Source organism: Nicotiana tomentosiformis, chromosome 8 (assembly GCF_000390325.3).
Source record: "Nicotiana tomentosiformis chromosome 8, ASM39032v3, whole genome shotgun sequence".
NCBI classification, from domain to species: domain Eukaryota; kingdom Viridiplantae; phylum Streptophyta; class Magnoliopsida; order Solanales; family Solanaceae; genus Nicotiana; species Nicotiana tomentosiformis.
In genome coordinates, this window is record NC_090819.1 from 27,287,477 (window position 1) to 27,308,580 (window position 21,104).

Consider the following 21,104-nt stretch of genomic DNA (forward strand, 5'->3'; position numbering starts at 1 on the left):
CAAGCAGAACATCGCAAATGTGATGTCTGCTGCACCAGCAAAATTCCGAACCTCCAAAATCAATATGAAACAAATCTGAAACTTACTTGAGCCCCACTCAAAATATCCAAATAAGTATATAAACCTCACACGAACTCACTCCTAAGCTCAGAAAATCAAAATAATATCCACAACCAGGAATCAAGCATCAAAACTCATGTTGCATGCTTTCAAGTTCAAGAACTTCAATATTTACAACCAAGTGTCTGATTCATACCTAACCAATTAGGAATGCAAACAAACTTTGCACACAAGTTACAAATGAAAAAATTAACCTATTTCAAGTTCTAGAACAAAAATCTGAACCCAATACCATCAAAGTCAAGTCCCGGTCAAACTTGACAACTTTCCAAACCATCAAATTGCCAACTTTCGGCAAATAGAACTGAAACATCCTAGAAAACTCTAAATCTAAATCCGAACTTACGCCCAAGTCCAAGATAACTATATTAAACTACTGGAACCATAAAATCACCTATCTGATGTCGTTTTTACTAAAGTCAAACCTTGGTCAACTCTTGCAACTTAAGCTTCCAACAATAGAACAAAGTGTTCCAATTCGCTTAAAAACCTTTCAGGAACCAAACCAAATATCCCCGCAAGTCACAAAATAACAAAAAATTATACGAAAAGCATCGGAAAACGAGGCTAAAATATATAAAATTTACACGTCAGGTCATTACAATCTAAATCTCAAAAGTCAACTAAAATTCAACCCGGGGTCACATAGTCAATCACAAAAAGGGAGTCAATTTCTAGTAATTCTTGATCTCCTGAGTCCAAATATATAATTTATTTTTAAATTCGAATCTAAACTAGTGTTCAAAAATCCAAAATATACTTTCTTATCTTTCAAGTCAAAATCTCTCTTTTCTACCTTTAGATTCCTTGATTCTAAGGCAAACATGAAGATAGATTCATGTAATAATCATGTATCTAAGTTAAAATTATTTACCCTAATGATGTAGATAAAAACTCCCTAAAAATTACCTTAATCGAGTTCCCTAGCTCCCAAAATGGTGAAATAAACTCTAAGTATGAAATGAAGCTATTTATACAAGCTATTTCCATAAAAAATTCTCCGAACATGCCGAAACTTACCCGAGTCCGCTGAGACCCCTCCTAAGAATCCATACAAGTCCAAATAAACTATATGGACTTATCAAAAGGCTTAAAACACAAAGCAAAATACCATAACTAAAAATCAAGATTCAATTTTGTAACCACCCAATAGGTCATTTTTGAGTGTTGGCTTTCCATTTCATATTTTAAGATTTTGCATAGGCTAATTTGATGATTTATGACTTGTGTCCATGGTCCTTTTTGATTTTCGAGGAGTTTAAATGAGATTTTCAAAGAAAACTTGATTTTTAAAACTTAAGAGTTATTGGTAAACGATCTCAGATCGTTATTTTGATAATTTCAGTAGATTCGTATGATAATTTTGGACTTGTACTCATATTTAGTTGGGGTCCCGGGTGACTCGAGGACCTTTCAACACTTATTGTGAAAAGTTAAAAAAAATAAGTTTATGAACTTTCAAATCTTCGAGTTTTGAAACTTGATTCTTGATTGTAAATGTTATTTTGATGTTTTGAGCTTACGAGGATATTTAGGGTGAGACCCGAGGGGCCTAAATGAGTTTTAAGGTAGTTTTCGGCATTCTTACACAAGTTGCGGCAACTGATTTGCATCTTGTGTGGCGTGCATCATGAACGCAGAGCTTGTCTCGTGTTTGTGAAGGATTATTTGGACTGGGGCTAGTGGATCTTACTTCATCGCGACCGCGACAATAGGGTCGCAAACGCGTAGGCTTGGGGGTTGACAGCCTTCACGAACGCGAGAAGGCGAATGCGATTGCCAGTCGATCATTGGCCTTCACGAATGCGATAGGTGCTTTATGAATGCGAAAAACACCTGATGCCCAGATATATAAACGGCTGAAGATCGGAATTTAGCCACTTTTCACCATTTTTGAGACCTACATCACGGATTAAGGATATTTTAAGAGGATTTTCATTCCAATTTTAAAGTATAGTAATTTTTACTTAGTTTTGATTTATTTTCATGAATACCCATAGATTTTCATTCTTAAATTTAGTGTTTTCTAGTTTAGAAATAAGGGTTTTGGGAAAAAACCTATGAGGGCTAATTTTGTAATTTTATACCTCGATTTGAGGTTTAATCTTGATACAAATCAAATATTTGGACTTGGAGGAGGATGGGAGAACATGAATTGATCTTAATATTGGATTTTGACCATGTGGACCCGAATTAACTTTTTTGTTGATTTTTCTAAAGATGTCCAAGATCAAACCTTTTTTATACTAGAGCAGTTTCTAAAGCTTGTTTTGAATTATTTAATTATAATTCGCTAGATTCGAGTATTTTGTAGTCTTGTGCTAAAGAAAATGCGGTGTTGGAGGGTTGATTTATGCCAGAAAGAGGTAAGTTTCTTGGTTAACCTAGATTTGCGGGAATTAGGATATAAATATGTCTAATTGCTACGTGTATTATGGGTTGGGGTCGGCGTATATGCAAGGTGGTGAGTGTATATATGTTTGTTATGGGTTAAGCATGCAGGTAAAACTAGCTTATTTACATCTTGTTGCTTCAGGTATTATATCTTTGATACTTTAACTAGGCTGTGAAACTCTTTGACTGTTCTTATTCATGTTAATAGCCGTGTTGAGCTTGTTGTGATATTGGTTAGTAGGACATTGAAATGTTGATTTGGCTATTGGTGCTAAAGTGATGATTATTTTTCATATGGCGAGTTATATTCAATCACTTTTCTTCATATTGTTTGTGCTTCCCACCTTGTTTAGTACTGCTCTACATGTGTGTACTTGGTGAAGAACAATGAATTACACGAAGGATATTTCCGTTCTTATGAGAAAGAGTGTCATGCACAAAGGGTATTTTTGTATTTCTTTATATTATTATTATTGCACAAAGAATATTTTCATGCTTGTTAGGATGAGAGTAAAATCACGAAGGGTAATGCCATGTTATTTGATTGATATCTCTTATTCCTAGATTTTACTATATAGATTGAGAACTTGTCTGTGTTGTTTTATGATTGTTTTACCCAATTCTTGAACTTGAGTTATTGTTAAAGGCTTGATTAGTGTTATTTTGGAATTATAGTAATCACATTCCTTAGTTGCCTCTTTCTTTATCCCTCGTATTATTACTTCTTGCTATTACACTTGTTATATTTCTTGTTATTTATTTTTCTTTCGTACTTGCTATTTTCCTTCATTACCTTAATTCCTATATCTCTCGATATTTTTCCTCATTATATGCCTGCTAAGGTTTATATGTATGTGTCTTGTCTTAGTTTCATCACTACCTCGTTGGGATTAGGCTTGACATTTATGGAGTACATTAGGTCGGTTGTACTCATACTACACTTTTCCACTTCTTGTGCAGATTTTAGCATCGAACCTAGTGGTACTTAGAGGACGGACTAGCTTGCTTTATTCATGAGACTTGAGGTAGTACTGTACTCTCGTCCGCAGGCCTTGATATCACTCATCTTTGAGACTTTCTACTGTTTATTCATACTAAAAATGTATTTATCATTTCAGATGTCGTATTTAGTAATTATGTAGAAGCTCATGTACTAAATGACACCAGTTCTTGGAGGTTTAAACAATTGTTGGTTTTAGTCTTGTTATTCATTACTAAGCTTTGTCCTTTATTATGATACCATGATGTTTTATGTCTAGTTTTGATCCTTTATTCTCGTTAAGTATTGGCTTGCCTAGCAAGCGGTGTTAGGCGTCATCACAACCCTCTGGTTGGTAATTTGGGTCGTGACAAATTCAAACTTTTGAATTCCTTAAATCCTCAAGTTCCATTTCCTTAAGTACTAGTGCCGAATTGTACCCGAGCCTCTTGAGTCCCAATTTAAACATACGCACAAGTAAACATTTATCATACAAACCTATTGAAACTTTAAACCATGAATCTAAGCTCGTTTACCCATATCATACAAACCTATTCAATAGGAGAGTAGTATTCCAGAGAGTGCCATGAGCAATTCTAATATGAAAAAATTAGCAACCATAGGTAATTCAAATTAATGGCGATAATCAGAATAAACTCAATAGAATTGATAAAATGACCACAACCCTGACATATTCATCTCATCTGAAGCCGGACTCATAAACATTGATTTCTCTTGTTTGATATTTTTATTAGTTGTTTAATTCCTGCAATCGTAGACTTATAACACACTTTAACCTTGGTGAGCTCCAACGAATAAAAAATTCTTAGTAAGCAGTTAATGATATGTTCCCGTGAGTTCGATATCCGACTCTAAGTCATTTTACTACTTGTTGATCATGTATATTCGCGCGTAATAGAGCGATAATTTGCAACTCTATTACGCGCTTCTTTTTCTTACACAATTAAAGGATTTTAATCCAAACTGTGAGATTAATGTTGCTCCTATTTGAGTTTTTCTACCTGGATTGAAACCTTAGCTTATTGGTTCCATATGGCAACCATATTGGATTTTGTCGTATCACATATTGTCAATATATGTCTGAGCGCACCCGCACCCTTCAATTTTGTGCCAATTTGGTTTGGGTTGATTTTCTAAAGGAATTGCCTTAGCATGTTCGGGTTGGTGTAGCCTTGATAATTTGAACAAAAAACATGATAATAAGGTTAAACTCTCATTTAGAGTTTCCTTAGTATCAATTCCCTCTAAGCTAACTCTACTTCCAATCCAATAGTGTTAGGGCTCGTTTGATCCGAGGGGTAAGAGATAATTAATTTTAGGATTAAATTTAAGATGAATTTATCTCATGCTTGGTTGAGATAAAATCACGATATAACTAATCCAAGAATTATAATATATATTTTTATCCCTATGAGGGTGGAATAATTAATCCCGAAATAATTAATCTGGAATAACTTGTTTCCAACAAAATGTCCCCTTATAGTCAGCATAATGCTATTCACGATGAAGTGGGAAAAAAATATTATGATAGTAGAGGCAGACACACTATAGGTTGAGGGATCAACCACATCCAAAAAAATTTGGCAAAACTTCCATGTATACTTATAAGTGTTTTAAAAACATAATATATTAGCACACCCTCGTATCAATTTTTATAAGCAGTGATAAATTTATATTATATATCATAGTGCATCGCGACCGTCAAATTCTGGGTCCGCCTCTGCAATGGTTATGTACATAATAAGTTTTCATATAAAACTTGTTCATGTTTCATGTTGATTCGTGAGCACATCTACTTTTCATACTCACAATGTATACTTCGGAGCCATCTCTTTCTTATTATAGCCGTAGCTTTATTCTATTAGACTTGAAAAACCTTTATTAATTCCCTATATTAGAAGTCTAGAACTAGCATTGATTTCAAGGTCCATTCTGCTGCAATCTCATTTTTCCACTTGTTCACTTCGATCGGGTCCCTGAATAATATAGTTGAAGGAATTATCGATTCCCCAAGTAAGACAACGTAGGAGAAGACTACATAACGTATTTTACATTATATATAAAGAACTTAATGCTTATCTATTTTGAGATAGTCTTCTAGAATTTTAAGTCGATTAATAGTAACAAAAAGTAGTCGAAAATGCCTCTCTTGTTTTAATTTGTCCTTTTGGGGTAGCATTGACAACCAGGGCGGAGCTAGAGTGTCGGGAGCGGGTTCGGCGCCCAAACCCAATAGCTTTGATTCGAATTCTGTATTTGTCTTAAAATACCATTATTTATTTATGTAATAATTTAAATTTTATTATGCTCGTCTATTTGTTTTCCTTGGGGTTCCACTCCATTAATTTCTAGATGTATTAGTGTTTGGCCATAAAATTTTCAATTTTACTTAAAGATGAATTTGAAATTTTTCGAAAATTTTGAAAAATTCCAAAAGGTTGTTTTCAAAATTTCACTCAGATCACTCACAAAAAATAAAAAAGAACCTAAAAATATATTCATTTCCAAACACAACTCTAATTTTTAAATACGATTTTTATTTGAAATAAAATTTCACTTTCTTATGGAATTTTACAATTCTTATGTCCAAACACCCATTTAGACTAGACGGTAGTTTGGCAGAATTCACTGAATTTAGCTTTAAGTATTCAACTTATTTATATTGATCATATAAAAAAGTATTACATTATCAATATCTTTTAACTTGTTGTAACACTTAGATATTCCTTGTTAATTTCAAGCTACTAATTCTATTTTTAATGAACAAAAATCTGTAATTATCTTTTTAATTACCTAATTGTATAAATATTAGGTTACATCATTATATAGAGTAAAAAAGTTAAACTATGTACGTGTGTGTGTTAGAGAGAGAGAAATAGGCAGAATGAGATGTGGGAATGAAGATATTTCTTGGGTTTGATAATTATGGAGACGCCACTTGGCATTGATGAAGAAACAATGGCATAGCTTACGATAAACGAAAAGAGATCAGAAATTTCAGATCACAAAAATAGCTACTCATTAACCAAAAAGCAATTATATGTTTTCGAGTTCTCATTGGGACGTACTCATTGACGTGTATCAAACATTGTACGGTAAATATTATAGTAATAATAATAATTATTATTATTATTATTATTATTCTTGGTGGAGTTACCACACTATCTTTCCTTCTCCACTTAAGTATTCTACAGTACTATTTCGATATTTCCTAGAGTTTATCTATGCTTTGTTTTCCATTTTTATCTCATTTTTCTATTTTAGGTAGTTTTCTAGGTTTGTCAAAACTAGCAACGGATGATGTTTTGGTTCTCCACTGCAATATTATTATACTTTTTAAATTTCTTTCTATATTTTTCCCTTTTTCATGGTGGCCTGTGGGGTCTGGAGCTAGAAGAATAGAACCTAATATAGCTTAATAAGGATATTAGAGAGATAAGAAATTGTACATGAATGAGGAAAAAAAGTGAAGTACTGACCATTGCCCTTTCTTTTTTTTGATGACATATCCCAAAATAATTCTAAGTTATGTATATTGATAGTGCATACATGAATTATTATTTTTATGTTAGATCACTGTATCAAATTAATATAAAGAACTGCCTATTATTGTAGGTAAATTTAATTTGATGGTGTAAAACATGGATTAAAGTTATATAAATTAATAGTATAATATTTTTTTTATATCATCAATATAATTTAATCTATTATAGCACGTCACTTACTATTTATTCTAAGTTATCAATCAATACTCTTAAATTGAATTACTTCAAATGCATATAACTTAAAACTTCAATACAAATTTTATACACCGTGGATTTGAAAGTGCTGACAAATTGAACATGGATCAAAACTTGCACCTAGCTTAGTGACCCTTTTTTGGGTTTTTCTAGGTTATTGCCTTTTTCTCTCTCTCACAAACACACATTTATTCATCAGATTTGTGACTTTTATCTTTTTAGGCAATACTCCTATATTTGCCTAGCTCTCACCAGCAAGCAAAAGATTCTCTGTGGTTTTTGCCAATTTTGTAAGTCCTCATTATTCCTCCACCAACTATGCTAATTATACCCTTGGCCTTAAATTCTTTCTTTCTTGAAAATTTTTATAAGACTTTATCACTTCACATATAAGTTTGAAACTTTACTTGTTTCTTGATCATCTTTTATCTCCTCCATCTTTAATTTGTGATTTCAAGGTTATTGTATAGAGGAGATGGTGAGAGGAAAAACTCAGATGAGGCGAATCGAAAACGCGACAAGCAGGCAAGTCACTTTCTCTAAGAGGAGAAATGGGCTGTTAAAGAAAGCCTTTGAGCTTTCAGTTCTTTGTGATGCTGAAGTTGGATTGATTATTTTCTCTCCTAGAGGCAAGCTCTATGAATTTGCTAGCTCAAGGTTAGATATTTCTTGCATTTCTGTGGTGTTTTTCATATTAAAGAATAATGCATTTTTATGTTAATTCACTCCATGGAATTTATTGTTTTTCTTTAGACTATATATGTTTGGGGGAATGTGATTTTCTTTATGTTTGTAAACGGATCTCATCCTCTTACCTGGAAAATCAAGCCCAAATTAACTATGTAAATGATGTGAGTTTTTATATGTAAGTTTTTAAGTTCTTTTGGTGACTTTAAAAACACTTACAAAATATAATGAACACTAGTATATATGATGACTTGAGTGACATTCTTTCATGTATAACTAAATGAAGATAGTACTATCATTTATGGAGAGTAAGTTTTTTGCACAATAACATGTAAGTTCTTTGATTCTGTCCGTCTAACAATCCTTGTTAAAAGATTGCTCTAGAATGTCATTTTGTCATTCATTGAAGTATCATTTTTCCATATGAATTCTTGGTTATGCTACTTCTAAGTCAAATAAAGTGAATATCACAAGTCCCAAGTTTTCAAGATAGTTCTTACCATAATATAAACCCTAGGGCATAGGCGGAGTTACAATATTAGGTAGCGGTGGAATTTAGAAGCTTTTGTTTAAACTTTATATTTGTTGAAAGAATTTATTAAATATGTATAAATATTTAATTACAAACTCACTAACTAAAATGAGTTAGGAGTTCGAGAGCTAGTTCTGAGCTCATAAACTTTACATTCTGACTCCGCCTTTACGTACTACGGTACAATAATATACATTGTTAACTCATGTCTGGTTTGTTAATTGGATTAGTGACAGTGGAAAAATATGCTTGATGATGAGGCCCTGATCTTATGTACTGTTGTTTAAAGTTTAGACATTTCTCACCTAGGGTTAACAAGTGTGGTCATCAATGTCATTCTTTACATTAAACTTGATAAAATAACCATAAATAACTGACAAATTAAAGTTAATAAAATACAGCGAGAGAAAGTGAAAAGAATACTGTCTCATTAATTGTTTAAAGGGGTAGAGAGGTAGTACTGTCTGTGAACTTCAAAGCTAAGTGTAAGGAGCCAGTTGTCAAGTTAGTACTTGATTTCATGATCACTGTCCTTCCTTCTGAAAGCCATACTCTTTGGCTGTTTCCATTATATAAACACACCTTGAGAATCTTTTGGGCAGAATTATTTGTACTGCGTTCAATCCAGATCCCAAACCACTGCGTGGCTTCTGCATATATGTAGAGTTTAACAATGCAATTAATATTACCTAAAAAAATCTTGCAAACAACTATTCACATTAGGTAGAATTAGTTATATAAAATAAGACAGATAAACTGCTACAAAAGGTAAAGCTACCGTAATAGTGTGTATAAATTAATTTGAGTTTCATTGGAGTGTAAAAAAATCCGATCGCATAAACAAACAGTGGATTATGAAACATAAGATGGATTTATACATGTTAAAACATATTAAAATATAGTGATAATATAAGAATATCAGTACATACTTACATGTATGTAAGTTAAATCTAAATATTATATATTATTAATGTTTGCTGAATCCTCCATGTCCTTTCTTGTCTTCAATGTTCTTTGGGGCGAGTATACCCATGTACACCCCACTTACTGTATCCATTAAAAGTGCGAGAGAATCCAACTTTGACAATGTAAAGATATCCCTCAAAAGTCATGCTTCCATGACTACAGACACGGGAACAAACGAGAAGCCAAAGGTAGTTGATAGTTCCCCCTTTCAAATATCCTTTCTGTTCTTTGATATTTCACAAATAGAGCCAGAAATTTTAATAAACGGATTTTAAAAAATATAAGACTGTCACGCTTGGAATTCAAAATTACAACTTAGCATTTTTTGAGTCACCTTTATTGCTACAATAGAAATTTTACTTATGTTAAGCAGATCAACAATTTATAAGTACACACAGATTTTGCCTCAATTGAATCCCTTTGGACCATATATTCCGCCCTTGCTTCTCAGCCTGTCTTTGTTTTAATCCATCCATGGCTACATGGAAATATCTAACTAAACCTTCTATAAGATTTTATGACTGCGAGGGGCATATGAGAATGTTGTTATAAGTTTGTGTCTTTGCCAAATACGTAAGTATACGGTGGCCAAGTGTGGAAGAGAAATGCTTGCCTTCTTCTATTAATTAAAAAGAATATATACAAGTCAAATAGTAAATTCTAGTCCTAACAAATATGAAAAACTAGTCCTAACAAATACGGAAAAGAAAAATTCTTCTGGTCCCAAACATACAATATATTTACTATCCATATATACACTCTTTATTTACTAACAAATACACACACGCTTTAATACCGCCCTCAAGTGGTGCATGCGGATTACAAATGCCCAACTTGTACAAGAGAGAAACTTACTGAGATTTTTCTAATGTCTTCGTAAAGATATTTTCCAATTGCTCATGTGAAGGCACATAGCTAGTACGAATGCTCCTATGTCAATCTCGTCAAGAATAAAATGACAGTTCACTTAAATATATTTGATTCTTTCATGAAAGACTGAGTTCTTGGCTATGTGCAATGCTGCTTGACTGTCATAATAAAGATGAATAGGGGAGGTGCAAGCACTCCCAAACTAGATAAAATTTCCTATATTCATTTCACCTCACATATTGTCATTACCATAGAAGAATAGTCAGCCTCTGTAGATGATCGAGAGACGATATGTTGCTTTTTAGTCTTCCAAGATATGGATGAGTCACCTAATGAAATAAACCAACCTATGAGCGAGCGTCGAGTCAAGGGACAACCAACCCAATCAGAGTCAAAATAGAGACGTAGATCACATTTTCTTCTCAAAAAAATACCTTATCTCGGATTCCAGTTCAAGTAGCAAACAACCCGTAAAGGTGCATCCCGATGCTCCTCTTTTTGTTGCATGAACTAAGATAAAATATAAACACTGAAGGACAGTTCCGGCCGAGTGAAGCACGGATAAATAAGTCGATTTATCAAACGACAATAGCGCTCAGGGTCATCAAGCGCTCGTCCATCTGCCAATGTCAGCCAATGATTCTGTTCCAACAGTGTTCCCACAGGCTTAACTCCTAATAACCCAACCTCTGAGATAATATCCAAAAAGGCATATTTTCGTTGGATCAAGAACATGCCTTCCGAATTTCTAGAAACTTTCACTCGTAGAGAATATTTCAATCTACCCAAATCCTTCATGCGAAAGCATTTGCGAAGATATGTTTTGAACTCATGGATAGCCTCGGGCTCATTTCCAGAGATAATCAGATCATCAACATACACAAGGACATTTACTCGAACTTCACCATTTTTCAGATTAAAAAGAGAGTTATCAACGTATGAATGCTTGAATCCATAGTCCTCCAAAGCAGCCGACAAATTAGCAAACCAACACCTCGATGCTTGCTTTAACCCATAAGGGAACTTTCGAAGTCTGCACACTTTTCTTGGACTTGCAACTCTAAACCCAAGAGGTAATTTCATGTACACCTCCTAAATATCCCCATGTAGGAAAATATTATGTACATCCATTTGATGTAACTCCCAGTTCTTTGTCGCTGCTATAACAAAAAATGTGCAGACAATCACCATCTTTGCCATTGGGGCAAACATTTCATTAGAGTCAATCCCCTCTACTTGATGATTCCTGAGAATAACTAGCCAGGCCTTGTGTCACTCAATTATTCCATTAGAGTTGCACTTTATCTTGTAAACCCACCTACAACCAAGAGTCTTTTTGTTTGAAGGCATATCCTCTATTACCCACCTTCTATTATTCTCCAGCGCCTGCATTTCTAATCTCATTGCTTCTCTCCACTTGCCATCTTTCACAACCTCAGAGAAATAAGCCGATTCATGTGTTGCAGTGATTGCTGCAAAGAGATCCCTTTGTTGTATAGAGAACATATTGAAATTCATATATTGTGTTAAAGGATAAGGCATACGTGAGTGATGCTGTAAAGTGGATGGAGGACGAAACAGACTTAATTTCTTGACAACATTAATAACGTAATCACGCAATCGGACCGATGTGTATTTTTGGCGGCGTCCGCGTCCCCACTACTCCTCATATATTATTTCATCTTCCTCAGTTCAGGCCCTACCTCCTGGTGAACATTTCCCTCTTTCTCTGTTTCGTGGTGATCCTCCATGTCAAGCTTGTCTACACGAGCTTAGACCGATTCACTACCCCCTTCGCTTCAGACTCCTCATCCTCTCCTAGTTCCTCCACATGCATTTTTTTATTTTCATCCCTGATAGTGTTATATTTTGATAAAGCGAAAGGGAATTCAGTCTCTTAGAATCAACGTCTCGTGAAATAAGATATTCTTTCTTCTCTAAATCATATACTTTCCAACCGTTCTTTCCATAAGGATATCCCATGAAGACATACCTACGACTTCTACTCGAATATCACCCTTTCTCCCTAAGCTTTGAGCCAGGGGAGTCTCAACGGATCTTGTGGCCTAAGGCGAAATCATATTGAAAGGTCCTTAAATTTATTTTATAATTTTTTTACACTAACAACAAAATTTGCTTTATAAATATCAAATTAATCATTTAAGATAAAAATAATAGCGTATTTAAAAAAAAAAAAAAGAAAGAAGAGCACAAAGAATAAAGTGGTGGATTATCGGATGGTGAGGTCTAGAACTCAAAGTGAAAATTTTGATTTTGCTATCATCACAATCAAGAAAAAGAAATAAATGACATAGCGTAATAGCTTAAGTTTTAAGCATTAAAGGTGTCAAAAATATTTACTCCTTCTGATCAATTTAACCGATAATTATAGTCCATTCTATTAATTAGTAGTACTTATTAGTGAATATCTAAAATAAATCGTAAATAACGTAACATAATCTATTGAATTACACTAAAAGAAAATCGGTGCATGAATATTTTTGTGTTCATGCAGTTTCAGTGAAGATTGTAAATACATTTATTATGTTGTTGTTATATATAACTTAATTTATATATAAAAAGGATAAAATTAAAATTGAAGAGTGAAGAAAATATACTAATTAATGAGTGAGAAAATTATCATAATTTATGAACTTATTGGTATAAAATAACCTCAATCAAATAACAAATAAAATTTTTAATAATATTTATTTATATAAATTATATAGTATAAGTAATAATAATGGAGTTTAAAATAAATTTGGGGCCTTTAAATTCTGGGGGCCTAAGGCAATGGCCTCACTGGCCAAGCCTTAGAGCCGCCCTGCTTCGAGCATAACATAGTGAGCCATATTATCGAAGATGTCCATACTCAAGCACTCGACCGTATAATAATTCATAAGGTGTCTTTCCATACAAGATTGAAAATGGAGTTCGATTAATCAAGTGACAAGCCGTCAAAACACATTCCTCAAAAAATCAATCGGCAAGTTACCTTGAAAGCGCAAGGCCCGGGTTACATTCAAGATATGACGATACTTTCTTTCTACTCTCCCATTCTGTTAGGGTGTTCCTGTACACAAAGTATGAAAAATAATCACACATTCAAGAAAATAATTTCTCATACATGTAAAATCTGTTCCATTATTGCTCATGAAGGTTTTAACTTGCTTATTGAATTATCTGTCTATCATAGCAAATAAATTCTTCAGAGTTTGCACTATTTTTTTCATATCAATCAATAAAAAAATTCACACAGCATGCCAGTAATCATCTACAATAGTAAAAAAATATGATACACCACAGGAGGAAGTTATTCGATAAGGTTCCCACAAATCACAATGAATCAACTCAAAAATGCTAGAAGCTCTATTATTACTCAAATGAAATTTGTCTCGTGTTGTTTAGCCCAATGACATACATTGCAACTTTTATTCAAAGTATCACTATTTTTCCTAAAATCTATGACAGGAATTAATTTGGTCACTTGTAAAGAGGGATGACCCAAACGCTTGTGCCAATGATCCTGCAAGTCCACACCACCAACCTTTACAACACATACCCTCTATTTGTTCCATAAATAGTAGAGTCCATCTTTTCGCTCACCCCACTCCAACCAGCATCCTCGAGGTGCGTTCTTGTATAATACGTAAAAGTTTACTAAAAAGGACCAAACAATCTGAGTAATCAATTAATTAAGATACAGAAACCAAGTTGCATATTAAGTTGGGCTCATAAAGAATATTTTTTCGGACCAAATTTCCTTCAAGTTTGGTTGAACCTCACTGGTCGCTACAACATTACTCCCATCAGGAAAACTAATACTCCCTCCGTTTTAATTTATGTGAACCTGTTTGACTGGGCACAAAGTTTAGAAAAAAATGAAGACTTTTGGAATTTGTGGTCCTAAACAATTCAAAAAGGGGCCCAGAGTATTTGTGTGATTATAAAAACTTCTCATTAAGGGTAGAATTGTAAGTTTAAGCAAAATTATTTCCAAATTTAGAAAGGGGTCATTTTTTTTTTGGAACAGACCAAAAAGAAAATAGGTTCACATAAACTGGAACGGAGGTAGTAGGACATTGCTCAAATTTTCGCATATTATACAATAATTTTAAACATCCTATCATATGATTCGTCGCTTCTATATCGATGATCCAAGATACATAATTTTGCTTACCGGTCATCTTTTCATTCAAACTTATTTGTTGGTTATTCAACATAGCAATCAACGTCTGCCACTGCTCATTGCTCAACACCAGCGGCCCAACCTTTTCTGCCCCCATCAGAGCTGCAGAGACGCTATCTCCCGTGGCGTGTGCAGCATTCACATGATACGCAATGCCACGTCTGCGGCTTCCATTGATTCCACCCCTCTGATGTTGTAGTTTTCCTTTACCGCGTTCACCTGATTTACCATCACCACGAGGTCTGTCTCCCCACCATTCTGGATACCCAATAAGCTGGAAGCAACTTTTTGAATCATGTCTAGTTCGCTTGCAGTAGGAGCACATATTTTTATCCTTCACTTTATTCCGACCTCTATAGGGGGATGTCGCTTGTACAACAAAGGCCATAGCATTGCCACATTCATCTATTCCTCGAGCCATCGTCTTCACACGTTCATCTTGAACCAACTTCGAGTAAACTCGATTCAAAGTTGGCAATGGATTTTGAGCGAGCAAGTTTGACCTTACTGTTCCATATAGTGTTTCATCTAATCCCAATAGAAAAAGGTGCATCTTCTCCTCTTCCCTTTTCCTTTCCAATATTGCACAAAGATAGCACGTGCATTTACCACACGTGCAAGTCGGTATTTGATCAAAATTAGCAAGTTCTTCCCAGGGTTTTGTTAATTTTTCAGAGTAATTAACTATGGTCATGCCCTTTTGTTTGCACTCCGCAAGTTCGCCCTTCAACTGTTGTATTCTTGGACCATTAGAGACCGAGAAACGTTCTTTAATATTGGTCCATAAATCTTCAGCAACTTCTACGTGTGGTATAGACGAAGCAAAGTAGGCTCAATAGCATTCCGAATCCAAGAAACCCACAAAGAGTTATGGTCCACCAATCTTCAAAATCTGGAGACTTGTCATCCGGTCTCCTGATTGTTCCGTCAATAAATCGAACTTCTTCCTCGCCCTCAAGGCAGTTCTCATGGACCTTGCTCATTCATCATAATTTTCTCCCTTCTGAGCCACATGTGTTATCAAAATTCCGGGATTGTCATAGATGTTATATCATACGGAGAGATGGTCTTTCACTGTTTGTTTTGTCACCACCACCGCTCCCACCGGCAGCGGCGATGTCTTTACCCTATCCCCTGCCATTGGTACGTCACTCCGAGTTTCTTATGATTTGGCTCGACCTTGGCTCTGATACCATGCCATACACGCAAACACACAGTGGCCAAGTGTGAAAGAGAAATGCTTGCTTTCTTCTATTGATTAACAAGAATATATATAAGTCAAGTAGTACACCCCGGTCCTAACAAATATGGAGAACTAGTCCTAAGAAATATGGAAAAGAAAGAAAAACTCTCCTAGTTCTAAACATACATAACATATACTTACTATCCATATATACTCCCTTTATATGCTAAATAATATATGCACACTTTAATAGTCTTCATATCTTTGTTTGTTAAATCATTGAGGTTCGTTTATCTTGCCTCCTTGATTGAATCGTAATCTCAAACTTTTTATAACAGACGGTTCGCAACACAACTCATTTTGGTCCCAATGTGGCAATAAATAATGTAGGGATAGTTTGAACAAATAGGCTATTTCCACGACACTGTGTAAGTTTTAATCCTGTTTAAATAAGTGTAGCAAATTGTGGGTCAGAACTTGGCCGCAAGTCTTAGCAGATCACAAGAAGTTTTTATGGATGGTCGAAGACTTGGCTTTCCACGAATCGTGGAAGATCGTCAAAACTTTAGTATAGATTGTATAGTAACTTTAGAACAATATTCTAACTTGTGTTTATTATAAGTCCTCAAATAGGGATGATATATACAACCAAAGACCTTGAGAAATTGATAATTAGGAGAAGGAGAAGTATTGTTTTGAGTTGGTGTAGACTCCAATTGATGAGGTATACAGCTGAGAGAAAGGCTTCATCAAAAAATGTAAGGGCAAAGAAACATTGGCTTAAGAGTGTTAGGTCGGTTCCTACATTGTTATGATGCTTTCTTTCAATATTACTGTTTTGTTCATGTTGTGTTTGGAGACAATAAACTTGATGAGTGATATCCATTTCTGAAGTAATTTTGAGCACTTTCTGCATTCACCACCTTAAGCAGGTTGAATTAAATGATATGATCTTCCTTTTAAAAAATGTTTCAATACCTGATTCCTAAACTGAAGAAAGGCATCTATGAATTTGTGTTTGGGCTTAATAGGATAGAGCCAAGTGTATTTTCTAAGATCATTAACAAATGAAGCATACTAATGAAATTTATAGCATGCAAGATAAGGGGCAGGACCTAATGCATCTGAATAAACTAAATCTAGAGGATTTATAGTAATTGAACTAAATCTAGAGAAAGGTAAATTGTGAATTTTTCCATATTGGTAAGAAGAATAGATACTTGAAATTCTAAAGACATGTAGATGATGTTTATTCACTACGTGCCTAATTACAATGTTTATCGAAGGATGTCCTAAACAACTACGCTATAAATCTATGGAAGATTTTGACGTACGAAGACCTTGATGTTGAGGAGAATAGGCTTAGCCGGACTTGCTCATGTCCTTTGCAATAGAACCTTCTGTGTTGCTTGATCCTTCACAAAGCAAACATGAGGATGAAATTCAAAGTAAACATTGTTATCAACAGTAAACTAAGCCACTCTTAACAAATTTCTTTGTATACTTGGGAATATATAAACTATTTATTGTTGAGCGGGGTTGAAAAGAAGTAGGCAAAGTAAAATCACCACTGTGAGCTATTTGTAAAATTGTGCCATTCCCTACATGAAATTTTAGTACTAGAATATCCGCTAATGTTCATATTGTTGAGACCATTTATGAGTTGGTCCTAGCACCTGAATCTGACCAAAAAGGATCAACAAGAGTTATTGCTTGTTTCCGGCTTGAAAGGCATGATAAAACCCTATGGTAACAGTTTGCAGCAATGACCAAACTTATTACATACTTAGCATTGGATTATGGATGTTTGTTGATGTTGTTGACCATCTTTTCCAAGACCTCAGCTCGTTTATTCATCCATTAATAATATATTGATAGAAAACCCTCTTCTTGACTCGTTTTATTTTTATTAGCAATGGTTTATTCTGCGACATTAGCTTACTTAAGTTTGATAGGCTCTGCCTGAGAGATGTCACCGACACAACTAGGGTATATTATTAAGGCCCTAGACTACAAAGTATGTAGAGAATCAAGTCATCTTCTAAACTTACAAGAGATACTCAAGCAGAGATTGAACTCTACAGGGTTTATCTCTAAAAAACTATATCAAAGATACACTATTAGTTGATAAACTAAATAATGAATGAAGTCTAATAATTCAAAGAAGAAACTAGAGGGGTGGGGGAAATTAGTAGAGGGTATCTTGGTGTGTGTGTGTATATAGATATACATGGATTACAACGTGTACAAGCATTCATGTTTATTGATCACTCTTCTTGAAATAACTTTATATGCTACTATGAAGCTTTCAATGTTGGAGCACCGTGACGGGGACTAGTAATTTAATTGAACTTTCCCTTTTTCTCCTCCCCCATCCCATCCCCATCCCCACCAAAAAAAAAAGAAAAAAAAAAAAGAAGAGATGAAAAAATTAGAGGAAAAAGAAAAAGATAATAGTTTGGCATGCACGAGTTTGTGATTGTTTTATGGCCATGGTTATTTTCATTTTGCCTCCCTTCACGTAATACATATACATATATATATATATATATATCCAGTCCTTGCCAACAAGAAGAGTTGCCTCTAGTTATGTTACACGGGTTCGGTTAGGTTAGGGGTATGTATCTGGTACGAGCATGTGCAAGGATATAGGAACGGCCAACGGGTACGTCAAGGTTTTTTGCTAATTTTGAAAACGATTCATTCGAATAATCCACACGTCAAGGCATAGGAATAATCAGTTTGACATAGGCTTCTAGCATTATTGATGTATATCATCCCTTAAAACATATTTTTGAAAGTACTTTTTTGGTCTTCTATTATGTGCTCTAAAAGGAAGCCAAGGAGAAAAAATAAAAGGTAAAAAGAAGCTGATTGCGTTAGTGTTTTTCTGGAGAAATGCAGCATGCAGGAGATTATGGAGCGTTACCGGAAGCATAATGAAGATGTTCAGGGAGAAAAACAACCTGTGGAACAGAAAAATATGCAGGTTTGGTCTTTCTTTAGTGTCTTCTCATGAGCAATTATATTAATGTCTTGCAAAACTTTCTAATGGTTCAGCCTACATTACATAAAAATGCAGAATTTGAAGCATGAAACAACAACCTTGATGAAGAAGATCGAGCTTCTTGAAACATCTAAAAGGTTTCCTCCTACTCTAGTTGTTTTATTTGTGTGTTTGGTATGACGGTTTGAGAAAGTCATTTTCTGATGTTTGATTATTTTAAGGAAAATATTTTTCATCAAAAGAGATAAAATAACTTCCGTCACTTATGGGTGAAAGTTATTTTTTTGAACTACCTTAATTTTTAAGTTCATGTTACTTGTTCAACTAACACTTAGACGTTGTTAATTATTAATCTTTTAGTACTCAAAAGTTTCATCAAAACACTCCTCAATTTGCTAATATTATCACTATTAATCCTTAATAGCATGATTTTAAAATATTATCAAGAATGAGAATATTATCATGAAAAATGACTTTTGTTATATCAAACAAATAAATTCCACTATGTTTGAAGTCCTTCCAACATTAATTAATATTCTATTTCCATTAGGAAGCTCTTGGGAGAAGGTTTAGGATCCTGCAGTTTTGCAGAACTACAACAGATAGAGCATCAGTTGGAACGGAGTCTCAACGTTATCCGTGCAAGAAAGGTTTCTTCATAAAACATCATGCAGTGGTCTATTTTAAGACAAAATGCAAACATACTACAATCACGTAGTATATATGTTAGCAATATATCTGTATCTCTCTCTCTATATATATGTATATATAGCTCAGCAAAACTTGACATATCCTTTTCTTGTTTGTATTCAGATGGAAGTCTTTAGGGAACAGATTGGGAGATTGAAAGAAAACGTAAGGCCACAGTGACTCATGATTTATTTCAAGTTGCAATTCCCATGAACAAGTTCTTGAATACAAAATGGAACCTCATGCATATATAAATTGTAGCGGCGTGAGTTTATGTTATAGCTAGCAGGTTATTTATCTGTTTTTATCAAAATTGATATGATTGTTGTAGTTCAATTAAAACCAAATGGTTTTAAAATTCTATACACTATCTGTGCATAAAATGTAATAGCACATCTTATTTCAAACAATGCTGCGTGAAGAATTTATTAGTACTAATTGTTTGTCTCATGCTTTTCTATCTCTTAAATAAATCCAGGTGAAAGACCTTTCATCTGAAAATGCAATGTTGTTGGAGAAGGTACTTTTTTTCCCTTAGCCTGAATGTTTAGATTACTTAAAGATGGAAACTTTTAAAGGTAAGAAGGAGATCAAGAGAACTACTGTTGTCTTGATCAAAATACCCTATGTAGGAGTCTTTTCAATTATACTCCATACAACAATGATTAATTAGTAGTATGATGTTTTCCTTTAGTTTATGCTACAGATTTTGGGAATCAATATCATATAAGAGAATGTCCAGAACATGGTTGGTAAATTTCTTATGTATTTGAAAACAACTCGCATGAAAAATATATGGATCTGCCATAACTCATTTGATCTATTTGGTTCGAAATCATTGATTTGTACTTATTTAGTAAATTTTTAACACATATAAAGTCTGAGCCGAAGCTACTGAGTTCATCTGACTATATATATTACTCTATATAATCCGGTCCTGGTTATATTGCATTGAAATATCATATAGGTTTACATACAGCTTCAAGATTGTTTCCTTCTTCACATTTTAATTGAGAAAAGGAAACTATATAATTGCCTTGCCCTTTTGTTTTAGTTTGATGATCTTGAACAGCCAAAAGCATCAAGTGCGGAAGATCAGGGAGAAGACCTTTCAATAGAAGGTAGTGAAAAATCGGATGTAGAGACTGAATTATTTATTGGACTACCAGAATGCAGAACGAAGCGCGCCCTACAGAATTGATAAGTGAATTGTCCCTCTTATGCAGTTATACATACATAACGCCCGGGTTAAAATACACTGATAGTATAAAAAATTCTTTATATTGTCAGTGAATATCAATTAAATACATATGTAACAATAAGTTGAGAATTAAATAGTCCTCCATCTAACTCAGGAGTGCTTGTTCTCTTGGTGCGCCGCTGATGGTACTTTAATTACTCCTAATATATTCTGTTTTTTACTTGGATATATACTACAGTTCCCTAAATACTCTACACAGCTCTTCAACACCTTGCGAATTTGAAGACTTGTTTTCAGATATTTCTGACTAGAAAGAACCCTTAAGAGGATATAGTAAATTTCTTATCTAGTCAGACTTCTCTATAACAGTAGTTCACTGTAACGACCAAGTTTTCTTTGTAATCAATTTTTATGTTATGTTATAATATATATTCTCTATGACAACACTTCATTATAGTAGCCAAAAAATATCGAAACAAACGAGGCTGTTAGAGAGAAGTTTGACGGTATGTTGTTACTGTCTTA

At 34.1% G+C, this 21,104-nt stretch overlaps 1 protein-coding gene across 1 annotated transcript; it reads left to right on the forward strand.

The window, feature by feature from the left end:
- Positions 1 to 7,414: 7,414 nt before the first annotated feature.
- On the forward strand, positions 7,415 to 20,809 carry LOC104110890 (MADS-box protein SOC1-like). The gene is made up of 8 exons (XM_009620450.4): positions 7,415 to 7,544; positions 7,713 to 7,911; positions 18,586 to 18,670; positions 18,764 to 18,825; positions 19,239 to 19,338; positions 19,502 to 19,543; positions 19,857 to 19,898; positions 20,433 to 20,809. The coding sequence occupies exons 2-8, from the start codon at positions 7,730 to 7,732 to the stop codon at positions 20,577 to 20,579; spliced, it is 660 nt and encodes a 219-aa protein (XP_009618745.1). The 5' UTR covers positions 7,415 to 7,544; positions 7,713 to 7,729; the 3' UTR covers positions 20,580 to 20,809.
- The last annotated feature ends 295 nt before the right edge of the window (positions 20,810 to 21,104 follow it).